This window comes from Mugil cephalus, chromosome 22, assembly GCF_022458985.1.
Source record: "Mugil cephalus isolate CIBA_MC_2020 chromosome 22, CIBA_Mcephalus_1.1, whole genome shotgun sequence".
Taxonomy (NCBI): Eukaryota; Metazoa; Chordata; class Actinopteri; order Mugiliformes; family Mugilidae; genus Mugil; species Mugil cephalus.
In genome coordinates this window covers 9,165,793-9,192,207 of record NC_061791.1, presented here as the reverse complement: position 1 = coordinate 9,192,207, position 26,415 = coordinate 9,165,793, and the positions used below count along the sequence as shown (strand labels likewise).

Sequence of the window (26,415 nt, the reverse complement as noted above, 5' to 3'; positions counted from 1 at the left end):
ACGTTAAAAACATTTTTCAAACCAAATATGTAAAACATAAGTCTTTTTTTTCTTGCTTTTGAGTGTGTGTGTGTGTGTGCAGGCATTTTAATTAGATAACACTCAGCAGATATCCCCACTGTAGCGCCATCGCCCATTAGCTGGCACATTCGTCCTCGCACATGTGAGAAAAACAACAAAACAAAGACGATGCGCGCGGCCTGTGATAGCACGAGTGTGTGCCTGCTTGGTGTCGCCCATTAGCTGACAAATCACGGCACCACCTCAGCGCTCAGGACCTCAAACAGATCGCACCCACACGCACACACACACAAAAAGAAGCAACGCGATTTCTTTGTAAGCTGCAGAAAACCTTGATGTCAAGACATTTGCCAGTGGATGAGGAGTTCCTTAGCTCAAGATCAAAACAACCCTAAAAAATAATAATAATAAAAAAAAAAATGGCAAAACGAGAAAAAAGGGACACAAGACAAAAAAAGAAGCTTCCGTACGTCTACCTAACAGCAAGGCAGCGCTAACTTTTTCTTTTGTTTCTTCCCCCTCTAGAGTCGATTCACAAAACACCAAAACAACAGCAATGAAATAAAAAAAAAAGCTGACAAGACGGCGGGGATAACAGTGGCTCTACAAGCTGAAAGGGAAAGAGCGCGCAAAGAAAGCGCTGCTCCTGGGAAGACCTTAACAGCCGAGCTGAGCGCACAAAACACTCAGACCGCCGGATTTATGCAGAAAGCAGAAGGAAGAAGTGGTTATTATGTGGTCCATCACAATGCGTAGGTCAGAGAAATCTCAATAGGCTTTTGATATGTCTTGTTAGAAAAAGAGCAAATTCAGACTTTTTGGGTTTTGCATGCTGAAATCTCATTAGGGACCTCCTCAGCGCGGATATTTAAAAATCAAAAAGGAGAAAGTTCGCCCGGATCCAAAAGTTGAGTTTTTCGACGACGATGCCATGTCGAAAAGTGCCGATGAAAGAGCCTGTGTTCCACTGATGAAATTACAGCCCTTGCATTTACAGGACTATGAACCGGGGGACCTGTGGCAAGGTTCCCGGTGAAATGACTAACTGTGCAAGGTTAGTGAACGCTCCCTCACCCAGATCTAGCTTCCTGCCAAAGACGGGGGAGGCGGAGCTAAAGCTCGGTTTATACTTCCGCAAACGGGTCCATGCAGAGCCTATGCCAGAGGGCTACGCTGTTATAAAAATTTATAGCTGTGCGCTAGTGTGTCTGCGTTGTTCGTAGCCCGACAAACGTCGAAGATTTACATTTAACACGTCGTCAGTGTAGATGGTGTGTAGAAGGAAGAAGGACGACGGTGCTTGTCCCGTCAATAAGAGTCAAGGTGGATGAGGACAAGAGTTTTGGACCAATCGCAGCTTTCGTACGTGTTGCTGCGGCCTTCAGTTACAGCCATGGAGGAGCATATGGCTACCTACACTATGGGGACGGACCCATAAATGTGACTGGGAGCAACACATTTGCTCTCAAAGTCAACTACGTGTGAAGCAGTGTACGTCTTCACCTACAGTTCCAAGTGAGCGTTACCATGGCGGGCCAAACAAATAAAGCCAGAGGGCTATTATACGACCATTATTGTGTTTTACCGTTCGTCCAGTTCTGCGTCGCACTGTGGTGGAAATGGAGACGGCGCTGTGAAATAGAGTTTCCCCACGGGGACAATAAAGTCTAAAGTCTAATTACCTTGAGTACGGTGGGCAACACACATCTCTGTGAAGTGAGGTTCAAAAACGCGCCACTATAGGTCCCTAAGTCAACAAAGCAGATACGGTTCAGATGACCACATTAAACCAAATAGTTTAATTGTTTTTCGTTAAGTAACTCCCTCATATTAGATCATTTTGTCTGGCATATATATATTTTTTTACTTTCTTTCAGTGGAGCAAAGGTTGCAGGTCCTCTCCCAGTCTACAGAAATGAGAGTAGTCAATCTTTAAAGCAATCTCTGCTTGTAATTCTTGGCGAGAAAGAAAATAAGCAAACTATTTAAAGCCCATCAGAAGAAGTTAATGGTATATTTGCCGAGTAAATGGCAATTTTCGAGAGCTAAACTCTGACTCATGGACCAGGACAGGTTTTAAAATCCAGGATAAACAAGAAAAAAAATGTGTTAAAAAAAAAAAAAAAGGTCATTTTGACTGCTTCATAAAACGTGAAGTGATTTCGCTAGAAGAAACCGAACTGGAGTCATAAAAAAAAAAGACTTTCACAGCTGTCCGATTCAATAATCCCGATTATTATCAACATTTCTGCTCGTTTTCCGCAGTAGCCTCAAATTTGACGTTATTAAACTAAGTGCTGGTATCAAAGTACAAATGCCGGTGTGGTGAAGTGACTAGCAGGGGGTTGTAATGGAGGGTGAAAGAGAGGAACAATAATGTTTCCTCTTCAAAGAGGCAGCGACGTGACAGAGGGAGAAAGTGAAGTGAAAGTCAAGGTGTCTCCTTCAAAGACAGATACGACGAGAATTATTAAAAACAGAGAGTTTATGACAGAGTGAAGGAGATGAGAGGGTGTCTCGATGCGAGGACGCGCCGTATGACAATGAAGGAGAGAGATGAGAGACACGAGGGGGAGAATGACGGCGGAGGGGGGAAGAAAAAAAAAAGAGAAAAAGAAAAACGAGGCAGGCCGTACTAACCTTGAGGCAAGACTGGGTAGAGCGGGAGACAACGTTGCATTGGAAAGATAAAAGAAAAGAAAAGAGAGAGGGAAAGGTGAGAGGAGACGCAGGAGTTGAGCGCTAGGTTAGCCAGCTTGATCAATCTTCAAAGAACAGGAAAGATATGAAACAGAAGAACTGACAGAGGGATAGAAGTAACCGTGGAGAGACTGCAGGCAGAACGGGGAGACAGGCATGACCAAGCAAACAGGCAGGCAGACAGTCACATACAACAGACAGGTCGGACGCAGCCATTTCGCCTTTAAAGTACAGTAGCGGTGGTTACAAAAAGGCCTTCTCACCTCAAATGACCCTTACTTTTACACACACACACACACACACACGTGAAACTACAATCACAAACCATTCGGAGTGAGCAGTCGAGCTAATGGTTTGGATTTTGCAGCGTTTTCTTGCGCAACGACTGAAAAAGTGCACAGTTCACGGATTTTGCAAAGGGCTCCAGCAAATGGCACATGGCATGCAATCATTAAAACATGAAATCCGAAGACAATTCCCTTCCTACATTGGTTGTTCCGAATTTTTTTTTTGTTTCCTTTTCGCACAATCACTCTCCGTGTGTTTGACTAAACTGGCAGCGACCAGATTCCAGCGTGAGCTGACTGCCCGAGAATGTACACTAATGACCGTGTGCCAGAGACAAACTGTCCATTAGAGAACAATATAACAATAAACATCTCTAATTTCCCATTACTCAGGTTTATGCTCTCCAGCTCTCCAAACCTCCTTCCGTTTTCTCACGTTTCTCTCCATCTTTTTACCTTTCCAGTCGTTTTCTGTCAGGTTTTTTTTTTTCTCCTGTTGTTGCTTCTCTCTCTACGTCTCCACCCGTCATTTAATTTCTCTCTCTCTCTCTTTCTGTTTTTCTTCCTCCACCGCTACCTTTCTTTCCCTCTCTCTCTCTCTCTCTCTCTCCATTTTCCACTCTTCCATCCAAATCCTTTATTTTGGCCATCAGGGCAGATTTTCAGCTCCATTTCCCCTCAGTGTGAAGTCACTCAGTCTGCTCCAATTACCATCCTAGTTACTGAAATAAATAACCTGGTGCCATTACAGCTGGATTTACACTAGAGGGGAAAGAGAGAGGCTTGATTTTTATTTTTTTTTTGTTACCCTTGTTTCACCCACATCTGATCTTTTCATTAGTGATGTTCCCGCTGCTCACTTGTAGCCCAGGGTTAGCCTCGGTGCCAAGCTAAGAGTTGGCCACGGGCGGATGAATTCTCCTCTGACATACCTGCGAGCTCCGGGCTAAGTCTTACAACTCACAGCAGGCTCAGGAAGCCCTAGGACAGACAGAATCTCTATTTGTACACGTAATGTTACGAGGTCAGTGTTTGTGGGTTGAAAGGAAGCTTAATGTAGTTTAATCCCTTCTTATTAGTTTTACACACACTTATATTAGTGTAGAAGAGCGGCTGGTTTAAAATCCTCAACAACACGGACAGAGTTAAATAAAAGTCTTCTTTAAAGGTCCCATATTATGCAACAAAAAGGGTTTTCTAACAGTAATGTGTCACCATAGCCTGTGTGAGGCCCCAGAAGTCCTCATTTGCTAGCTCTACTTTTTAGCAAATGTGTGCTCAAACAGGTCGGAGATTTTTCCCTTCTTGATGTCATTCCCTCCAGTAGCGGATACTGCCTTTGACCCGCCCACCCACTCCCAGATAGATGAGCCCGCCCTCTAAAATTACCGAGCGGGCACTATTTTTTCTCCTCGCGAACGCACACGGCAAAGGTACGAGCAAAACACGTCCGTTGCTCTGTTGCTGAGTGCATCAACAAACCTTTACAATTACACTTAAAGCTAGCGGCGGCTAGCGTTAGCTACATGGTAACGTGTTCAGACACACGATATTTTTTTTATATAACAAACCATTCAGAAAAGTCTGAATTTCTACAGGAACCTTTTCCTTCTGGGTCATAGTTACATAAATCCATCGTAAACGTTAGCGTAGTATGGTAACGCCAGCAAAAGCCGCATCCTCTCCTCGAGAGGGGCGTGGACAAACGCAGCTCATTAGCATTTAAAGGTACAGACACAGAAGCAGCCTGTTCTCAGTAGAGCTCAGTAGAGCTCATTAGAGCGACTTTTTGACTGGCAGAAAATCAGGACCGAGGCTGAATTTGGGGTAATACACTATAATGTTTGACCCCTGACACCTATATGAAACTGTTAAAAAAATGTATAATATGGGACCTTTAAACCGTGACCGTTCAGTCATACCTTAGCAATCTTAGCTAGTGTACTATTTGACCTCTTTTAGAGCTTGGTACATTTTAGGTGGCTAAACCTAAACCTCAACTGTTGAGTAAGGTCTGCAGAGTATTTGTTTTACCAAGCAGAGCCTTCAAGGATCTGCTAAAATTCATGTCAGTGTTGACTTTGAAAATGAGTTTCCAATCCAATTTGCTTGTTTGATTTAAGAGCACATAGCGGTTCATGTTCGTATCCGAATGGCATCTGCTCCTTGCTGGGAACCAACCTGCTTAAACCAGACTGGTTTTAACCAGCCAGAAATAAGGAACTACTTTTGTAATTTTTCTATAGAATTTCAATATTTAAATCATCCATTGCTCTCTTTGTAAACTGCAACATATCTGAGGAGACAACAGGAACTATGTCTCAAAGAATCTTAATCAATCAACTGTCTTTCACCTCAAGTCAGATATGAATCAGTTGCCTCATCCTATATCCTGCTATAAATGAAGATATAACACCTTCACATCCTCTAATATAACCTCTGCAATAAAATTTGTTTTTCATTGTAAATATTACAGAAAAAGTTAGCCTTCTTCACAAAATATACCTAATCCCACTTCTTCTATTATTGGATGTTCTTCTCAAACTGCTCAATACTTTACTTTTTTTTTTTTTTTTTTTTTTAAGAGCAGCATGTGCGGTTTAGATAAATATCAGCTGTCTTGATTCTTACTCCACCGGGACAATGAAATCTCATCCAAATAATTTGATTTAAGAATACTTTTTTTTTTTCTTTTAAATCCCACATGCACACCAATCTGATATTTAAAATGCTCATTAGGTTTCATTATGTTGTTGTTCGCAAACTCAGCGCCAACGTAAATCTGCATCTGTGGCTACTGCCAGACTAAATAACACATGCGCACAGTTAAAAACACACATGTTTGAAGTCAGCCGGCGCTGAATTATTAATCGTATTTGTACTGGCCAGATGGAGACACAGTGATGAGATCTCCCTAAAATCGTTATTAGCCTATAAGTCAAACAGCTAAACACACAGGCTGAGTGCAGAGGAAGAGACCGGTGGAAAAGACCGAAGAGACAGAAAGGCGTCAAGATTCAGACTGAGGGACAGTCAGCATCTAACCCATGACGATCAACTTTATTATATAATTAAATTGCCTAATGGTGTAGTTTTAATTTAGCTTCTTTAAAAACAGACACAGAGACACGAACCAGATATTCAAGCGAGACAAGTAGAGTTAGGGAGGCATGCAGGCAGACAGAGGCTGCAAGCAGACAAATAATCACATACACATGGGTTAGATTGGCTAATAAGACAGATATAGAGTACACAGGCAGACAGAAAGGAAGAAAGACAGAAAGGTCGATTCAAAATTGCACAAACATGTAAAAAAAAAAAAGTAGTTAGAAACATCAAATCTGTTACAGTAAAAAAAAAAAAAAACTTAGTGAGCTGTCCAGATTCCTAATGTAAGAGAAGAGTGGGTTAAACTCTGCATGTCAAGCATCCTCGGCTGAAAATAAAGCAAAAAGTGAAGCGAGAAAACAGAGCCACCGAATGAAAGAGTTGCATCATCGACAGGAACAGCAGCTCAAAGAGTTTCAGGCTGCACGGCGACTCCGGCGCCAAACTGGTGCCCTCGCTTGTACAAACTTTTTTTTTCTGGGAGCCGCTCGGTCTTGTCACACTGCAGTACAGTAACACGCAACAAGAACTTCAGCTGGATGTGACTGAGACTAAATCCAATTTCTGGATTTGGGAGACAGAGAGAGGCCAATGGTGCAACTCTTTGATTGTGATTATTAGTGAACATACTGAGCTCTGTCCCATGTGGAAAAGGCTGGTGAACTGAAGAAACCTCTCGATAAGTCACGTAATTTGTCTTTATTCTAAAAAAAATTCTAAAAAAAATGTGTTATCACACAATATCCAATTTATTTAATCAATACTGACTCCATAAACTTTTCCACATGGGTGCCGTCATCATTGTGCCCTCATATCTCGTCTTCCGACAAGCAAAGTGAGTTTATCTTTTTTTTTTTTTTCTCGTGCAATAAGTCAGATAACCAGCTGAGAGACAGGGCCACCAGCCACTCACGTGCCCAGGTAGTCCCACACCAGCCCCCCCATTGGCTGCTGAGAGGCAGCAGGGGGAGGGGCCTGTTTTCGCGGCGACTGCTGAGAACGCCACAGGTGAGAGGCGGAAGGACTTCTGGGGTTTCATGAGCGCAAACACACGCACACACACACACACACAAAAACGTAAATGCACTCACACAGATGCAGAATCGCATGGATGTACACATGTTAGTGTGTACACAAAGGCAATGAAAGAAGAGAGGGTGAAATAAAGCAGAAAACGGTTGGAGAGGAGGGGGAGGAAAGAAGGGAGAGGAAGGGGTGAGCAGCAGCTAATGAGTTGGTTATACAGAGAGGATTATCGTAGACTCCAATGGAGTGAATGGGCATTATCAGTTCAGCAGGCACAGAGAATCAAGATTAAAGAGTATCTTTTCTCGTAGTAGTAGTAGTAGTAACAGTTCTCCTCCTCACTTACCTCTCCAGTTCGTGGATCTTTTTCTCCTTGTCGTTCTTTTCATTCTCCATCTCCCTGAGGATCTCCAGAAGTCGTTCCACCTCCGACTGCGCCTTCCCAGCGTCCTCCTTGTGCCGGGTCACTTCCTGCTCCAGGCAGGAGATGCGTTCAGAGAGTTCAGTGCTGGCCTGGGACTCCGTCGCCGCACTCTGAGCCTGGAACAGAAATTCATTTTAAAGAAAATAAACCGAGCGGTAGCTTTCAAAATGAGGTGACCGCCATCGGATCAAACTGATAGTGGATTTGATGAAAGTAACACATGCCTTCCGTGAGCTATTTTAGGGTAAAACGGGTCAATAATTGCCCTTTTGGAAAATAAAATGACATTTACAGACATGTCATTTAAAGTGCAGACACACGTATGCTTCTACATACCAGACCATCAGAGAAATGCATTTAGTACATCAGGGGGACTCTGCATTATATTTAAAACACAGACCTTGACAGTATGTAGAAAACATACAGCTTCCTTTTCTTTATCGCTAATTTCGCCATGTTTATTTTCTAAATTAGGGATTGAACTTTTAGCTTTTCTCCACATTTTCCGTCTGACATCTGCACAAGAGGATTTAATTTTTGGGGAAAATTATGGTGTGTTTTTAAGGCGGTGACTCACCAACTTAACCGTCGGCTATTTGCATGTGTCTGACAGTCAATAGACAGCTGTGGCCCTAGCTTTGGTAGCGTGTCCCGCACCATTGGCAGTAGCTGGACCTCTGGCAGCTTTTCAGTCAATTCAGCACGTTGAATGCACGAGAGGAAAGATCTGTAGGAGGGTTTGCTGCTCTTTCTATAGCCGCCTAGCTTCCTTCCTAGCTAATTCAAGTTCTTTTAGTCTTTTGAATGACAGATAAAAATTACTGCCACCTGTTGGCCTGGAGCCAGCTTGCCATTGGCTTTGTGACGCGTCCAAGTGGAAATCTTTGGCTTCAGCACAGGTAGTTGCTAGTGAATTTATATTCTTTGGGTGTCTCTGGGGTTTTACAGTTGAAAATAGACATTTGTTTTTATGAGGATCAGAGGGTCGCAGTAAACAATACAACCCTGGCAGCAGAGTGAGCAAGTGACTGACTAAGGAGGAAACACGCTAGCTGGGTGGTTTTAGAAATTAGTAGCAGAGCTAAACTAATCTCTAAAGGAAAGGAAACGTAAGGAAAAATCGGTAAAGGGAGGTGCCCACTTGAAAACCCCAATGATGTGCCGCATACTGCCTACTGCTGTTGGCTAGGCTAGTTAGCTGGTGTCTTCTTGTTGGTTACTAATGTAGTCGCATATCCCACTACTTCTTACCTACTGTCAGGGTGGTTGAAATGCTGCCATTTCCCACTCATTCTCTACTGGGGGGGGGGGGGGGGTTGGGGGGGGGATTACATGTGCCTGCTGCTGTTGGTTAGGCTAGTTAGCTGGTTGCTAGTTGGTAGCTGACTGTTAGCCTGCTGGTTGGTTTTTCAGTTGGACTGGGCTCCTAAATGTGTTTTGCCTCAGATCTTGGCACAAGGGATTGTAACATCTTATCATGTGTAATAATGGGAAAAAAATAAAAAGCTATTAAAATTGTAAAATAAGGAAAACAATCAACAGCTAGACTACTCATCTATGAGGGTGTAGGTATTGTGGCGCTTTGACAGGTTGAGTCAAGATTGTAATAATAGAATAATAATAGTGGTTAATATGTTGACTAAAGATATTTTCTACCATGTTTACCATCTTAGTTGAATGAATTAGGATGCTATAGGGTGCTAACATTTGTTTGTACAGTACAGCTGAGACAGAAAGCACAATTTTGCAGGTACATGGTAAAAAATCACCATATTGAATGTGTTATATTATTGCAATATTCAATTAAGGTTATAGATTATAAGCTGAAGACAGTACTTTAGCCAGTTCCTTCAAGTCGGGTGCACTAACCTATTTTTTGTGTGTAAAGATTAGCATGACCACGAAAAGTTTATTTAAAAAACAAATTAAAACCGAGGTCCTTTCTTCTTCACTGAAGAAAACGAGAATGCGAGAAAAGGGAAGAAAAGAAATAAAGCAAAGAAAAATAAAACAAGTTATGAGCAGCTTAGAGGTTAAAACAGCTGAGTGTGTTTCCCAGAAGCAAATGTTGCTCTTGGGACAGACTGACTTTGTGTCTGTGTGTGTGTGTGTGTGTGTGTGTGTGTGTGTGTGCACGCCTTGGTCCCACAATGCCTAAACCCTATTAGTTTTGGAAGTGTGCAACAGTTTTTACAGGTTTTTATGGGGAGAGGAAATGTTTGTGCGTCTGACGATACAAGAATATCTGAGCGGACGAGAGAAGGAAAAAGACAAATAAGAAACGGACGAGAGTAACATCACGCACACGGCAACACAAAGAGACTAGGAAATAAAGTCTCATTAGAGAAACTCCAGAGATTCATTGACACCTTCATACACATTCCCCCGATGTGTGTTTGTCTCACACATATGCATCAACACGCACACGGTCCTACATACACATTCAGGGTGTGGTGGCGCTGCCTTCTCCACTGTGTGAAAATGAGTGTAAGGCTGTCAGCGGGCTGTCACATACACAACATTTTATGGGCTGCCGTGTGGGAGAGAATACGTGATATGTTCACACACACACACACACCTTGATTTCTACTGGAAAATAGCTAAAAGAAAGCAAAATGGGAGAGAAGAGAGGAGGGGTTTCATATAATGCATTACTCTATTGGAACTTGTTTGTCCATCATGGTCACCATTAAACCAAATAAGATCCACATGTTTCTATGTCTAAATCATAGGTATTCAACAGGGGGTCCGTGGACCCCCGAGAGTTCACGGAGGTACTGCGGGGAGACCGCAAAATCTTTGGTTGATTATTATTTTTTTTAAATTTGCCTTCCACAAATTTTCTTTATATAAACATTAACATGAATCTAACCTATTTTACTAAAGGGAGAAGGGATAGCTTATCTTAGCTTGCCGCTGTTGCCTTCCAAGCTAGCTCTGGATGTTTTCAGGTTGTTTTTTGTAAAGCATCTTGAGACAATTTGTATTGTTATTGACGCTATATAAATAAAATTGAATTGAATTGGATATTTATAAACAGCACTAGACCAAGTTTAATGTGGAACACATATTGTAGGTAGTGGGTTCCTACTTAATCTCTCCATCAGTTTGAGGTCCTTGGCCGGAAAAACATGAAAAACACAAATATGTGTGTCCTTTGAGCTGCGTCGTTTGTCTTTTCTCCTGCATTGGCCGACTAACGTGAACATCCAAATAAAACTGTCTGAAAAGCGGCCAACAAGAGTGCGATTAGTGGCAACGATGCGGGTTTACGCCACCAGCACCGGGACCCAACACTGGCCAGAGGCCGACTGTCTTTTTGACTCAGCTAACCTTTTTGAGTTGGTTCTCCAGTTTGATGCACTCCTCTCTCTTCTGCTCCAGACTGATCTCCAGACTTTTTAGCCTGTTGTCCTTCTTCAGAGTCGAGGAGGCGAGAGAAGAAGCCTTCTCCTTCAGATCCAACACTGACGTCTGGACGGAGACAAAAAGTGACAAAGAAGTCAACACCTCAGCTTATTACTCCTGAACAATGGGCAGTTTTCACTATGTAATTATTAATAAATGAAGTTGTAATAACTTTGGAGCCATGCTTTAATGTCTTCTTTCATAGGCAATGACCTGCCTCTTTTTTCAGATTCAACCCTTTGATCCGTGAAGTCTCTCTCCCTTTCCTTTTCTGGTCTTTTCCTCTTTTGGTAGGGGCAGTGAAACAGAAACCAACGGGACCAGAGGGAGAGACACTCAGACGTGTAATTTTACCCTTGACTGACAATACCAACTCCAGACTACGGATCATCATGTTTGACTGGGCTTCGGTCAGAGAAACCTTGCTGCTTACTCTGATTATATTTAGGTGCGCATATATACCGCCAGTGTCGGACAAACCCCACATCTGCATTTAGCCGTGTAGACAGGAATGCCTGTTTTCTCTGAAAGTTTTCCCATGTATTTCTCAAATTATACAATTGGACTGTGACAGGTTTTATGAGGCCGCAATCACTAAAATTAGCTGAAGAGTCCAAGTCAAAAAGGGCACAAAGGACTTTTCACTACGACAACGATATAATTACCGCTTTAAAGGTTGACTTTGGTGAGTTTTCCACTTGAGAGTTCGAAGAGAAAATTAATACCGCTCTTCGTACGGTGTTTGTAGTCGCAAAACATTACTTACTTGTGCAGTATGCGCAGCATATTGTGTGTACAAATGAATATACGACACATAGACAACCAAGAGACAAACTGTTTCATTGCTCGCAAATTAGTACACGCCAAATGTGATAAACGTTTCATTTTTAATTTAAAAAAAAAAAACCTATGTGTTATACTACATGTTTACCTATACACTAGCTCTACAGGAGCCATGTACACTGATCAGCCACAACATTAAAACCACTGACAGGAGAAGTAAATAACATTGACCGTGTTGAGACAATTCAATGTTCTGCTGGGAAACGTTTGGACCTGGCATTCATGTGGACCTAGACATATACCACCCACTTAGACCAGACCAGGTCCATAGAGGCTCCTCTCCTCAACCCATAGGACGCAAAGACCACCCCACTAACAACATCTTGTTGTTGGAGACACAAAGGAGACCTACACACTATCAGAAAGGTGGCCATAATGTGACGCCTGAGAGACAATTTTTTGGTTCTGATGTGAAATCTAGTCACATTTCTTTTCTACACAGTTATAATTCACTATTTTCTTCACTGATAAGGACGCTATTCTAAAATAAATAAATAGACTTACTACCACCTGGTTTAATTTAATGAGAGTTTTCCTTACAATGTTAACTTTAGCTTCCACACTGTGCAGCCCAACTGCTGCTGTGACATGAATAAAGAGAAGACAAAGTCTAAAAAAGCGCCCCGTCACTCCCCGTCTCTGCCTCTCCCGCCTCTGCTGTTGTGTTCTGCTCAAATCGCAAAGGTCACAGCGAGAAGAATTCGGCTGTGATCGCCGCTTCTGTTGTTTGCGCGCCTCGCATTTTGTTGTCAAGGAAACACGACCGCTTTATCGCCGCCGTCCTTCAGCGCAAGGACCTTGGGAGGATTTGAGGTCTGCTCTACAGCGATACATCAATCAGGTTCTCTTGAAACGAACACAGGGCGGCAGCGGGGACAGAGTGTGTTTTTGTGTGACTCATGGCTCAGATGTGTGTTTGCGGATTCCTTTGGAGAGTCCTCTACCTCGCGGTCGGCCAGGTCGGCCTGCAGCTGGGAGACTTTCTCCCTCAAGTCCTTCAGCTCCTTCTTGCTGCTCTCCATCTCCTCCCCCTTCTCTCTGTCCTCCCGCTCCCGCTGCTCCTTCAGCCGCTCGATGATACGCTCCTGGCCAAGGAGACGGGCCAAATTTGACAGATAGAGGGACAGGAAAGGAGTTGAGAGACGGAGCGGCGAGCGGGAAGAAAGAGGTAGAGGGATGGATGGAAAAAGAGAGACAATAAAATCACCTCATACGCTCCAACAGTTATTCACAGTCACTCAATATCAAGTTTCTATACTAATAACAGTCGCATTAAACTTTATGTACATGGCAGCTCGGACAGGATCTAACAGCCAAGAGCGATTTGAGACACGTAATAGGTTTTGGCTCACGATGCAAAATTCACAACCACTAAAACACAATAGCCAATCTCTATGGCTAGAGGACAACACGGCGGCTGGTTCAAGTAAAAGTACAAAAGTTCACACATAAAAAAAAAAACTAATGCACAAACCCAAAGAGGGTGTACTGGCTAGTCTCTGCGTGTCCGTGATATTCTATCCCTGCGAGGACCGATTTAAGAGCGAGAACGCTCGAGGTTCAGCTGCGCTCAGTTTGACGGCCGAGGGTAGAATTACGTGGGATGAGTTTTGGTGAACAATACGTTCTGTTTCTTTAATTAACCTCCTAATAATGTCAGGAGAAGCTTAAAACCAAACAAGATCGACTTACTATAAAACATCTGACCGGCTGGACCAAGATGTTTTTATGCATATTTGCTTCCAGAGACTGGTTTAGTAATATTAACCAAGGACCAAAGTAGTTTTACCATTTTGTGTTGTGTTGGAGTTAAGTTAAAGGAACAGGGCATGCATGTGACCTCACAGCTAGCAAGGTCTCCATGGTTACGCCACCGAGTGGCCACTGAACGCTGGAAGTCCAAGGCTGCGGTTGTTTTCGACTGAATCAAGCAAAAAATGTCATTAGTGTCAGTGACATTTGGTGAAAGGAACCAAAAGTTGATGGTGTTTCCTTGACTTTTTGGGAACTTTGAGTCGGCATCATCTGTCAATCAAGACTATCAGACGCTCTGATTGGTTATCGTCTTAAAGTTGAGAGGAGTTCAAGTTGCCGACTTGAATTTGCTACAATTCACAGCGTTTCTTAGCATTTCACTTTCCGTGTGTACATCCTGGACTTAAAAACCCTGGTTTGGTTTGATATTTTTTTAAATACAGTATATAAGACATCAACAGAAAGCAGCTTTCCACGGCGATAAACACATAAAATAAACCCGTAAACTATAAACAACTCCAAATATAAGAGCTCCGTGGCAGAATAAAACCAAAGAGTTAACTTTTTTATTTTTATTTTTTTGGTTATTCTGCTTTGATGTGTTACACTAATAGAGAGCCGTGTGTTCCAGACAGAAACAAGAAAACAGGACAAGGAGGTAAAAATGGAAACATAAAAAAAATAGAAATTAAAAAAAAAGTCAAATATCAAAAGGCACCAACAGAAAGAAAATGGAAGGAAAAAAAGTCTGAGCGAGGTCGCCCAAGCGAAGCAGGATATCACCCTGCCAACACTCACACATCCAGCAGACCCAGTGGATATTAGTCACAGGACAATTAATAGACATGTTTCCTGTGCAAGACCAAAGGAGATTGAGCTGGTAACATAATCGGGCATAATAGCACAAAAATGTATTCTCATCAAACTCTTTAAAGCCTCTCTGCTGGTGGAAGTCTCACTGGTTGGTTTTCCAGAGAAGAGTCATAAAACTGGTGGCTCTGTTTTGTGTTTTGTATAATACCTGGATGTTCGAACCCAGGCCGTAACTCTGATAGTTTGAGCCACGTCGCTGCAAGTCCCTAATCTTTTATGAACACAGGCTGTGGATGATTTAATAAAGAAAGAGCCGGTGTGATTATTGGTTCATTTCCACTCGTGCAGTCATTTAGTCGTCGCGTGGGTGGTCGGCGGTTTTCGCTCATAGTGGTTTTATTAATGTAACCTCGTCGCTCCGGGGCTGACCTGAGGTTGACCAGCAGTGCGTGTGCTCTGGGTGTGCATACCTTCTCAGCCAGAGCCTCCTCCAGTGTTCCCAGCGCAGTGTCTGTGTTCGAGGTGTCCGTCTGCAGAGACTTGACTCGGTCTTTCAGGCCGCTCAGCTGTTTCTCTTTATCCCTCAGCTGATCCAGCAGGTTCTCTATCTGCACACAGAAAGGAATAAAGTGTTGTTTTTGATGCACAACTCACCCGTCGGCCGTTAAATTATATGAATAATACGTCTGCAGATGAGTAGGAAATACATACACAACTTTTAAACAATTAGCTTGAAATTAAATGCAATTTAACTGCAACTATAAGCAAAAGATGCAGCCCATTAAAGCATAAATATACACTGAACTAAACATAACAGCACTTATGTTAGTGTGAGGACACGAAGACATCACATAATCACTTGGGTTTACCTTCAAAATAAAAGCCTACAACAACACACAGGAGATTATAGAGAGACTCAGGATATAGAAGTCCAAAATAAGGTACTCTGTCCATGTCAGAATTTCAGAAATAAAAACTAAATAAGTAGCTGATTTGCTGGAAAGTGTGCTAGGCTTTCAAAATAAAGGATCAGATATGTACTGTCAAAAAGATCTTAACAGAGGCTCTAAAAATTAATGATAAGTGTTTAAATAAGACTGGGTGATAAGGCAGCTAATCAAATACCAAAAAGCAAATATAGAGAATTTAAACGGAACTAAACTAAACATTAGTCATGTAGCACGTGATAAGGGCAATTTTTACAATGTATTTACTTCTCATAATCTATAATCTAGAGTCTATGGAGACACTGTTTGATCTGCGATAAATTAAAGAAATATTTCAGGTGGCATCTTTCTCTGAGACTCGAACAACACCTTCAAAATAAACAGACAACAGTAAACAATAGCGTATGGGCAGAATCCTTAGAAGTCAAAAAAAGTCTCTAAAATGAGCTGTTAACACACACATATATATAGTATGTTACACATAACAGGTGAAACTGCCATTTTTCCCATTATTGTAAGACATATACACCCATTTAAAGGTCACTGAAGACAAAAATAAAAGTTCTTTCTTTAGATATTTTCAGTTTCAGACTTGAATCAGTTTCTTGTAAGAAGCGTTTAGTGTGGCTCATTTTGTACATGAGGAAGGCCACGAGGCGCAGCCAAACCCAAACCTTCGCTAACCTTGACCCCGACACCCTCCGTCCGACTCCGCCTCTTCCTCCCGTTCTCCCCCTACCCCACCGCGTCCTCCCATAGAAGCAGATTTTTCTCGCAGATTAATTTTCTGTTAAACGACCAAATCAGCCGAAAACTGCTGACGGAGTCGCTAGTTTCCTCCGAGCCCACAATGAGCGCGCGCGTGTGTGTGTGCGTGCGTGCGCACAGATGTGTGTGTTTGTCTTTCTTGGAAGATCGGCTTGAGATTCAGACCTAAGGAATGAGCGTAATTTCTGGAAATCGACGACGTTTCTACTCAACCGAGGCTGATTGAGAGTTCAGACTTGGCCGCGGGGTTAAGGTTAGGATTAGGTCTAGATTAAGATTAGGGTAAGAATTACGGCGATGAGGGTCCTCACTGAGAGAGAGATCACAGACAAAGATAAGGAGTTAAGTCAACTTTGCGGTCTTCATTAAGAAGTGGAGGGAACAAAAGGCTGAACAGTACAGAAATAAAGGAAATCTTACGTAAAGTCTTTTCGTGAGTGAACTTGGGTGGTAAAATTACAAAACCTCCCTTTCTCTCTCTCCTTCTCTTTCTTTTTCTTCTGCCAGAAAGAAAGGAAATCAAGCGATTGACAACCTCTCACAAAACAACAAAAAAAGTCGGATTGGTATGTAACCTTTGACTCCACACACACTGTTACAGTACCGCGGAGAATGCGAGCGAGTGTGTGTGTGTTCGTACAGTAAAACTGCTCCAGCACCTCATTAATCAACCGTTGACCTGACAGCTTGACTGACACGTCCTCCTCCTCCTCCCGCTCTCACGCACACCGACACACACTCTTGACACTGAGCGGCAGTGAGGCCCCTTTGATCCCGTCTGCATTTCCTGAAACTGACAACTGCTGGATGGCTGACACGCACTCAAAAAACGCGCGCGCACACACATGCACTCGTTGCTCTAGTCTTGTCCTATTTTGGTCCCGTGTGATAACGAACTTGCCAGAAGAATGTCTTTGTCATTAACTGTCTATTTACTTGTGGTAGAAAATAGAGGAGGTGGACAAAGAGGAAACCGTAGGAATAAATCTGTAAATATTTATACAGTGCAAAATCATGCATCCGGATTACCACACCGCATCAACCGATATGGATTGTTTAGGGCCGATACAATTTTTTGTTTTTTTCACATTAGTATTTGCTGAATGCTGCTGATTTTTCTGAGCCAATATTTGGAGCTGATACTGCTTTTTCTCCCTCCATTTATATGACAGAATGGTAATAAATGTTACAAGTCTCATCAATTTAACCAAAAACATAAACATTTATATTGAACTCAAGGAATTGGATGCGCCTGTCTTTAAATTTTGGCACAGGGGAGACCTACACAATATTGGGAACGTGGTTGTAATGTTATGCCTGATTGGTGCATGTGGGAATGTCCTCTTGTTGCACCTTCCTGGAATAAACTTGTCCGACTACTGAGCAGTAGGCACGGCTCCATGATTCCTCTGACCCCTGACGTGTGGCACAACTTCTAAAAAATTGCATTTTCTGCTATTATGGTCACTGATAAACAGGTAAAGGCCAGAGTCTGAAAGAAGAGTCTGCATCTTATGAGTCTATGCTACATGGGGACAGGGATCTCGTGCCGACTCTAAAGGCACCGGGAGGTCCTGTATGAGCGTGACACGTAGTAATTCCTTGTTTCTCATGTAAGAGATGTGTGTTTGTTATGTGTGAGTTTTTGTTTGTTTGTTTGTTTTGCCTCAGTTCTAGAGGGTTCTAGAATAGAATAGAATAGAATAGAATAGAATAGAATAGAATAGAATAATGATGAAATAGCAGTTTGCAACATCATACATAGGGGCAGAAAAATAACAAGAATAAAGAGTGGACAGTGTAAAAGATTAATAATAAGATAAAAAAAAATCATAGAATAAACAACGTACAAGTATTATTGGAAGGCATGTTTTTGTTTGTTAAAATTGAATGACAAAAGAAATACCAATCTTAATTTTTCTGTGTGACTTAATAGAAGAATTTTTTTTTTTTTAAATCGAGCTGAGATGAGATCAAGGGGCAGTCGGCGGCATCTCTGTCTCGGTCTCAGACGCCGGACTGTATTCTATTTGAAGGCGGCAGAGGTCATCATTTATTAAACAAGAGGAACTCATTAGTATGCATCAGATTTTAAGCTCGCTCTGTCTCTCTCCTCCCCCTCCCTGTCTTGCTTTTTGTCTGTCTGCTTGATTGTCTGTATCAATTATCGGCGCACAGTTTTCCACAGTTTCTGCATGTTTTTTTTTTTTTTGTTTTTTTTTTATCTCGAAACGGGAAGGATGGAGGGATGAGAGAAAAAAGTGTGAAAGTCGCTAGAGGCTGGCGATGGGAGACTTCAATCCGTCCCCCGCTCGCTCCCCCCATCCGTCCATCCTGCGTTCGTTTGCCTCTTCTGTGTGTCTTTCCAAAAAGATCTTTCACCCACATATCTGACACGGCTCTTGTCAGGCTGACAGTGAGTTGTGTGTAAGTGCGTACATGAGTGTGTGTGTGTGTGCACCAGACAGCAAAGGCAAGGGGTCACTCCGGCCCATCCGTCTAACTGACAGCGTTACCGCAGAGATACTCACAGACTGAAGTTCATGCTGAGAAAAGTAGGAAAAATATGCAGAGAACTCGGCCGACTCTAGCTCCCCATGTACATAAATTACCTGCCTGTCCTCCTGTCCTCCAGCTTATGCAGCGTCTTCGGGGGTTTTAGTCTAAACGCTGTCTTACAGCCCCATCTGGTGGCTACAGTGTGACATGGCGGTGTATTCTCAGTGGAAACAGATTTAAATGTGCCTGCATGTAAAGTATCTTATCACTTATTTATTTATTTTCTATCCTCTAGAATATTATTACATAATTAAAAGCTTCATCACTCGGTTTAATTAGATAACTTCATACAGCGAGGAGATGAATTATTAAATCTTCCTTTGAAAAATTAATTTACGGTGCACAAAAGGACGGCTTTGATGATTCCCGGTGGTGGAAGAGACACAGAGATTTTACAGTTTCAAGAAAAGAAAAGAGCGGATTTCAAGTAAAATCTATTTAAGTATTGTAAGAAGAAGTTACTTTAACTATAAAAGTGTTCATTCTACACCAAAATTGATATTATAGCTGATTGAAGCAGAGCTGATTTTATTAATTTTATAATGTCACTTCATTGTATTTTATTTTTATATCAGTCTATCCTGATAGTCTCCTTAAAGTCTTTAACCACAGTAAAGTTTCTACAGCTTTCAAACAAAAGTAGTAAAAGTGCGATATTTATCTCTAAAATAGATGGTTAGATGAAATGAGAATCAGAAAGTCGTCGCTGCATGAAATTAAAAACTTAGAATCTTAGAAATATACAGTACTGGATTGAATTTACTTCGTTACACCAGTGGCAGTGATACTGGAATTAAAATCACCAACAGCAAAAGACTTCACATCTAAACAGCAAAAAAATTGATTTTGACAAACAGGAAATTCAAAATTTGCGATGCCTATCGCGATACTTGAGTCACGATACGATATATTATTGTGATTGTTACGTGATATTATGATATTGTGATATAATATTCTACGTAGCTCACTGAGAAATTTTAAATGCATCTTAAAATAAAAGTTTTTTATATGTACATCAGATGACAGTGAAAATTCATTGGACAAATTTAGTCAAAAAAACAATATTCATCCAAATGATCCATTAAGACATTCAAAATCGATACTGTATCAGAAGAAAAAGTATCGCGATATATTGCCATATCGTTTTTTTTTCCCACCCGTAATTCAAACCTTTTCATCCATGTTGAAAGCAAGTGAACAACAGCACTCGTTTGGGGGAATTTCAACGGAGTTTCATGCAAATATGTTAATTGTATAAATTATTTCTGAGTCTTCTCACCTTCTTCTGCAGGACGTTCACTTTGCGTTCCTTGACGTCCAGCATGTCCTTGAGGTCGGCGATCTCTCCCTGCTGAGTGCTTTTCTCCTCCGTCACCTCTGATATCTGCTGACTCTTTTTCGAAAGTAGGGACTCCTTTTCTTCCAGACGGAGACGCAGGGCATCCACCTTTACACACACGCGTAAAAGAGAGTATAAAAAGTCAGCTGATGATCAATACTCACAAAACAAATGTGAGTGGTTCTAGTGAACAGTAGCTAAACCTCGGTCTGTAGTATGGCGGCTCTCTGCTCCTTGGCTGTGAGCGACTCCTTGAGAACGTCCACGTGTTGTTTACTGTCAGAAAACTGGTTGTTCAGAGTCTCCAGCTTGGTCCTGAGACCCAACAGCTCGCTGTCCTTACGACTCAGCTCCTGCTTCGCTTGTTCCATCTGAGCAACACACAGCAGAAAAAAAAATAACAGAGGGAGGGAGGTAGAAAGAGAAAGTTAGAGCGCGTTCTTATATCATATATGTGTATTAAAGTCCAGTGAGCACTTGTTCCGGGGCGCATGTTGTTTTAGCCATTTCTACAACTACTGGAAAAGAGAAATGTGTGCAATAATAAGCAATGTGCAGCAGATCTGACAGTACTCCAGCTACGTTTAATTGCTTTTCTACATGCAACATTATGCAGAGGGTTAGGAAAGATATGTTTATGAACACTTTCCTTCACGTCTGAACCGTATTGCATGTTTAAAAGCAGAGCAGGCTGCTGAGGGACCATTGGCTGTCTAGTTAGCAAGTGTGTAACTCTCACCTACTAATTTAAAAAATAAAAAGAAATAGGCTGTGGTTTTATAAAGGTGTTAAATATAAATATATATACATATATAAAATAGCCTTGCAACAAAGGAATTAGTTTGTGCTCACAAATCTGCGAGCTTGAGCAAATATAATCTAGACACTAAAATATAATACAAAAAAAGAAAAGAAATGCTTTGTTTTTCCATTTCTCCCCTGAAAATAAAAGAAGACACACATGTTTGTATTTAATTCTGTAATTAACTCTAAATGTCTCCACAATTTATTTGAGAAAAGAACATAAGTTCTCTTGATGTTACTGTTATTAGGAGTAAAATAACATAAAAAAAAACACCCAAACCAGACAGGGAAACGGTCACGAGCAAACCTATTAGTGAAACTCATCTCAGCCACTATCTTGAGAGGAACCTCATGCGAGAAGAAGGAAAAGCAGGTTAGAGGTCTCACGCACACACAAAACCCGTAGCAACACAGCGAATCTAGATTCTCTGCTTCAGTCCTAGAACTGCAGCATTCAGACGACCAGAAACAACTACATGAAGAGAAAACGCAGCTGATCTCACACAGAATAGGAAGGAATAACCTCCCACTGTGGTGGTGCAGGTTCTGATCAGTGAGAATATGCTTAATTTTCCAGACTAAATAGTTGCTTACTGTTGTCTGAACACACAGTCATGCTAGTGGGAGTCTACTCAAGCAACAGTAGAGAGTAAAGAAAGAAAGAAAGAAATAAAGAGAGAGCAAACAGACACAGAGGTGCGTCTCTTACTGCAGACACCTCCTGCTGAAGCTCATTGGCTCGTTGCCTTAGCTCGTCCTTCTCTGATTGGCTGTGAGCGAGCTCTTCCTTCAGCTGCTCAACCTGGCAGGAGAGGAGGTGGGTGCTCAAGAGTTAGGCCACTAGCATGGTTCCTCGAACCCCCCACCCCGATTAGTTGTTTCTCCCGTCCTCACGTCTTGCTTCTTCCCGAGCGAGCGGGGAAGAAGCAAGACGTGAGGACGGAAGGAGCGCGAGATTTCCCGCTACTTCATCTCGGTCCAACAAATGTGTAAAAAAAATCAACCAGCAAACATAAAACAGCACATGACACATAGACACAAAGTAAAGAAACATTTTGTTTGTTGGCTAAAAAAAATGATGTGACGTGAAATAAAAAAACTTATCCTGAATAAAACCTGTAGCTGATTTTATAGCTCATGTTATAGCCTAGTTGCTGCAAGCGGGGTCACAAAATCTTTGGTTGATTAGACATTTTTCATACATACATACGTTTTTTTCTCCCAAATTTTCTCCCAAAAATTTTAATTTCTTTAAATACAAATTAACATGAATCCAACATATTTTAGTAAAGGGATAAATGGAGGCAGAAACTTTTTTATATATAAAATGTATGCTTACAATGTATGGTAATTTGTCACATAAATAAATGCTAATCTTATCTTATCTTAAAGGCTCTGACTCAGGACAGCCTTTAAATGCATCTTAGGCTGATGCTGACGGTGTCTGTTTTGTTTTTAAACAGGAATGCAATGCATTTAGAGTATCCCTATAAGAATACAGTGATGAAATCAAAGTTTGAAAAGGCACCATAAAAAAAAATGAATGTGAGACACAAAGCCACTGGAGACCAAAAGCTAACGCATTTCAGCTTTAACAAGTCCACTGAATTGCTTCCCCACTAGACACAAGCACTGAGTTTGCTGTTTTAATGAGCGTGGCTCCCAGAGACACTTTTCTTCCTGACAGTAAAGTTGTATCCGTCAAGGTAAGTTTTTTCTTTAAAAAAAAAAAAAAAAAGCAAAGTTATTCTCCAGTTAGCACAAAAAAAAAAAATCCAGAAACCTTCCAAAGCACAGAGACAAGCCTGTACGATGCAGACAGATATAACTGGAACAGGAACACAGTTTATGTTGCTCAGCACATACAATTATAACCAAAATGATGCATTAAACTGTCAAGACTGTGTTTTAATTTGAGTAGGTTTGCAACAACGTTTTATAACTGACAGATACAATGAGGTTGTCACTGGCATCATGTGGTGTCTTTCTGTCTCATGTCTGGTGTTCGATTGAGATCAGGAATAATCACTTGGCCTATTCTAACTTCTCACCTTAAAAAGCTTCTTCTTTTTTTTTGCAAGTCATTAAACTGACCATACATAAAGATGGATAAATGCTCCATGACGTCACCTACAGGTTTTCCGAAGGATATTTTTTAAACTCAGTGTGGTGAATCTAATCGTGCCCATATTAATTTCTGGCTTATTTTAGCCTTGATATAAGTTAAACAGGTGAGTTGTTTAACATTTCAACCCCAATGCAGTTCTTATGAACAGGGAAACTGGCTTTAGACAGTTTTGACATGAAAGTCTGCAGCGATTGACTCACTATTTAATCCACCCTCAAGTGGCCAATAGGAGAACTGCGGTTTTTGACCCTTGGTCATAACAGAATTTCCATGTTTCACAGATGAGGAGGCTGTTCTGTTCACCGCTCTCCTCTTCCCACTTCACAGAGGCTGACTTAATTCCATATCTGTTCCAGGAGTCTGCTGGTTTTGTACGCCGCCACCAGACCTTTTTGTTGTTGTTGAGGTTTACCAAGGCGTTGCATGTTGTGGTGAATCAACTGAGGTCATGGAGAGCATTCGCACAGTGACTTACTGTGAGTCATCGAGCGGTTTTCCTTCGCCATGCCATGGATTTTCTGGCCATCTATAGACTTGTGCTAAACCAGGACATGAGACACTTTCAACTTTTCCTGCGCAGACTTGCTTGTTTTTCTTCCGGCGGACCAACTACATCTGATATGATATCAGATGTCAGAGGTTTTTATTATTTATAGTTATTATTCTAAAGCGTAATTATCTTCTACGCTTACGCGGTCTGCTCATTGTATCTCTCTCAATCAATTTCGGAACCACAACAGTCAAGAAAACATTTAGTGGTTTGATAGATTTTCCACCCGCTTATTGTAGCAGTGTCAAAAGGGTCATAGCCCACACAGTTTTTTTTTTTTTTTTTTAATAATGCTGATGCAACGCTACTCAGATTAAAGCTGGAAATAATATCCATTTTGTTATTTTAAATCAAATGCTGATACGCCCAAATGCATCCCGTCTAGGACTATGTCAGTGTGTGCGTCCGTCACCTTGTTCTTCATGAACTTGGAGTGGGATCGATACACCTCCATCTGTTTGATCTCCTCCTCCCGTTCCTCGCTGCTCAGAGCTCCGTTGGACTTGAGCATCATCAACTCGTCCTCCATCTCTCTCATGCCGCGCTCCAACGAGCTGATTTTCGCATCCTGGTGGGACACGAGCACGCACGTGTGAAGGGATCGGGCTTGATGTACTACCTTCCTGGAGCATAATTAACAACCTGCACATCACTGAGGTTTTTCAGAATAATGAGCAGGGCTGGAAATGATAGCAGAGCTCCCGTGAAAGACAAAGCAATAAATCTTGAAGAAAGGACTTATTTTTGATATAAATAACTAAATGACGTCACGTTTACCTTCATTTCGATGACTGTCTGCAGGGCCTTGGTTTTTGTGGACTCTGGCGCTGCTTCGTATCTCCTGTGCAGCTCCTGAGAGACACACAAACCCCGGTGGTCAGAAGGCGACAAAGTGGGAGACATGGCGGGGTGGCGCGAGGGAGAAGAAGGGCGTGGGCCAGGAGGGGAGACAAAAACAGCTGGAAACTGATGGAGGGAGGGCTGAACGGCGGGCGTAGGCCGTGGAGCGGGTGCGGGGAAGGATGGCGAGTGCTGGAGGGAGGGATGGAGGCACGGGTGGGCCGAGGAGGCGACGACGAAGGAGGGAAAGTGGGGAGGGCAGGAGGACGGGGGGGCGGCGGGGTGGGTGGGGTGGCGGCGGAAGGGAGGGGAAGGGGCGGGGAAGGAGGGAGAGGGACGGAGTTGGGGAGGGCGTGACGGGGGGAAAGGAGGAGAGGGTTGGAAGGGGGGAGACACGTGGAAAGGAGGTGGGATGGGGATGGAAGGGGACGCGGGAAAAGAGGGAGAGATGGGGATGGAGGGGGAGGCGGGGAGGAGGTGTTTCCCTCGAGCAGAAGCGCTGGCTTTCAGCCTCCTTGGGTCGATCCGGGTCTCCCACATGGTCCAAACTGCGATGAGCTACGCAGCTTCAAACAGTTTCAAATGGGAACGAACAAATCTGACAAGATGATTCAAAGCATTAGCTCCACAGCTTCACTGACTGTGAGTTTAAAGGAGATGGAAACGGGTCCAAAAGTCCAAATGAAAAAGAAAGAAATTCAGTCCAATGTCTTCGGATATTCAAAAATCAAACTAAGCCACGTCAGCCTCAATATCCCACAGCAGAAAAATAAAATCCCCAAACTAGATTTAACTACCCCTAATTCACTGTGCAAAATAAAATCCCATCCGTCTGCGAGCTGTTACCACAACTCACTACGCAAATGAAGTGAGAGCACAGGCGGAAAGAAAGAAGCGTAGTGGTAGTTGTAAAGGCACAAAAACAGAAAGAAAACACTGATAAAAAAGAGTGCAAGGAGGGGGGGGGGGGGGTGAAAGCAAAGGGGTAGAACGCATCACTGATTTCCTTTGAAGGAAACACACTTACAGGCTAACAAAGACAGCTAATGCATGAGGCAGGAAGCATAAAAACACATATGTGAATAGGGAGAGCAGGATAGCAGGGTGCCACAGCTAGAGGCACATGCAGGAATGCTATGAATACCCACGAGCTAACACTAACACACACATATTCGCTTGGTAATCCTGGAGAGTGTTACAGGTATGCTCTAGGCTCGTTCGATCTGCTCTTTCTTAGCTCTTATAAATGCCGCTTAAGAGATTTTCTTAGTGTAGATAAGATTTTCAACCTTATCTACAGTATATTGATCCAGATTAGAGATATAGGGCCCAATCTACTAAGACCCCAAACTGAATATAATATCAATATAATTATAAGACACGGCACAGTGACAGACAAATAAGAGGCCCACACAACGGAATAGTCATCGTAGACCACGGTAAGCCCATATGAAACATGCAAATTATTTATTGGATACATGATGCTGATGCTGATAACCGAATAAAAAAAGAATGCGCTTCACGGGGTAACGTTTAGTTGCAAAATGAAAATGCGTGAATTCCTCCTCGCTACAACAACAGCAGCCATGTGTGCGCAGTTATGCACAGGACAAACCGTTTGCACGTGAGGAATGTTAAATAAAGACGCAATTTCTATAGATGCAAAATTGCTTTCAGATTTGATAAATCGCTTTGCATGTGCTAAATTAATATATTTGCATTTTATCCTCCCAGCACATATTGCATATTCATTAAGGCAAACATGCGCTGTTAGTAAATCAGTTTGTACGTTTTTTTGCACGTGCATTGAGTTTGACAAGTTTTTATACATGCGAACCTTTAGTAGATCTGATCCATAGTGTTAACAACAACAGAAACTTTTTGTTTTTTAATGGTGTCCGTTTCCCGGGGGCTCAGTTACAAAATCTACTGTCCTTCTGGGACCTACCTACAAGTCGTTTCAGCTTGGATTTCTCTTTCTAAATGACTTTCATGCAGTGACAAGAGCAGGAAGCAGTTTAGTGAAGAGAAGCAGAGGCTGCAGCTGCAATAGACGCACTACAGCGTACAGCTACCAGAGACCTTGGGGAAACTG

At 42.2% G+C, this 26,415-nt stretch overlaps 1 protein-coding gene across 13 annotated transcripts in view; it reads right to left on the bottom strand.

Annotated features, from left to right (window-relative positions):
• Positions 1-26,415, bottom strand: part of LOC124999776 (ELKS/Rab6-interacting/CAST family member 1-like) — a 129,000-nt gene that overhangs the window by 73,828 nt on the left and 28,757 nt on the right. For 3 of the 13 annotated variants that reach the window (XR_007111227.1, XM_047574798.1, XM_047574799.1), the window contains exons 7-17: positions 24,258-24,332; positions 23,893-24,048; positions 21,512-21,604; positions 20,202-20,369; positions 19,939-20,106; positions 14,856-14,993; positions 12,762-12,902; positions 10,900-11,040; positions 7,489-7,682; positions 7,030-7,143; positions 2,662-2,673 (exon numbers count right to left, since the gene is read on the bottom strand). Coding sequence is in view for 10 of the 13 variants with exons in the window: in XM_047574798.1 (XP_047430754.1) it covers positions 2,662-2,673; positions 7,030-7,143; positions 7,489-7,682; positions 10,900-11,040; positions 12,762-12,902; positions 14,856-14,993; positions 19,939-20,106; positions 20,202-20,369; positions 21,512-21,604; positions 23,893-24,048; positions 24,258-24,332 (1,400 nt within the window). In the remaining 3 variants the exon portion in view is untranslated. The remainder of the gene's footprint in view (positions 1-2,661; positions 2,674-7,029; positions 7,144-7,488; positions 7,683-10,899; positions 11,041-12,761; positions 12,903-14,855; positions 14,994-19,938; positions 20,107-20,201; positions 20,370-21,511; positions 21,605-23,892; positions 24,049-24,257; positions 24,333-26,415) is intronic. The other 10 variants (XR_007111228.1, XM_047574806.1, XR_007111229.1 and 7 more) reach the window with 8 other exon arrangements.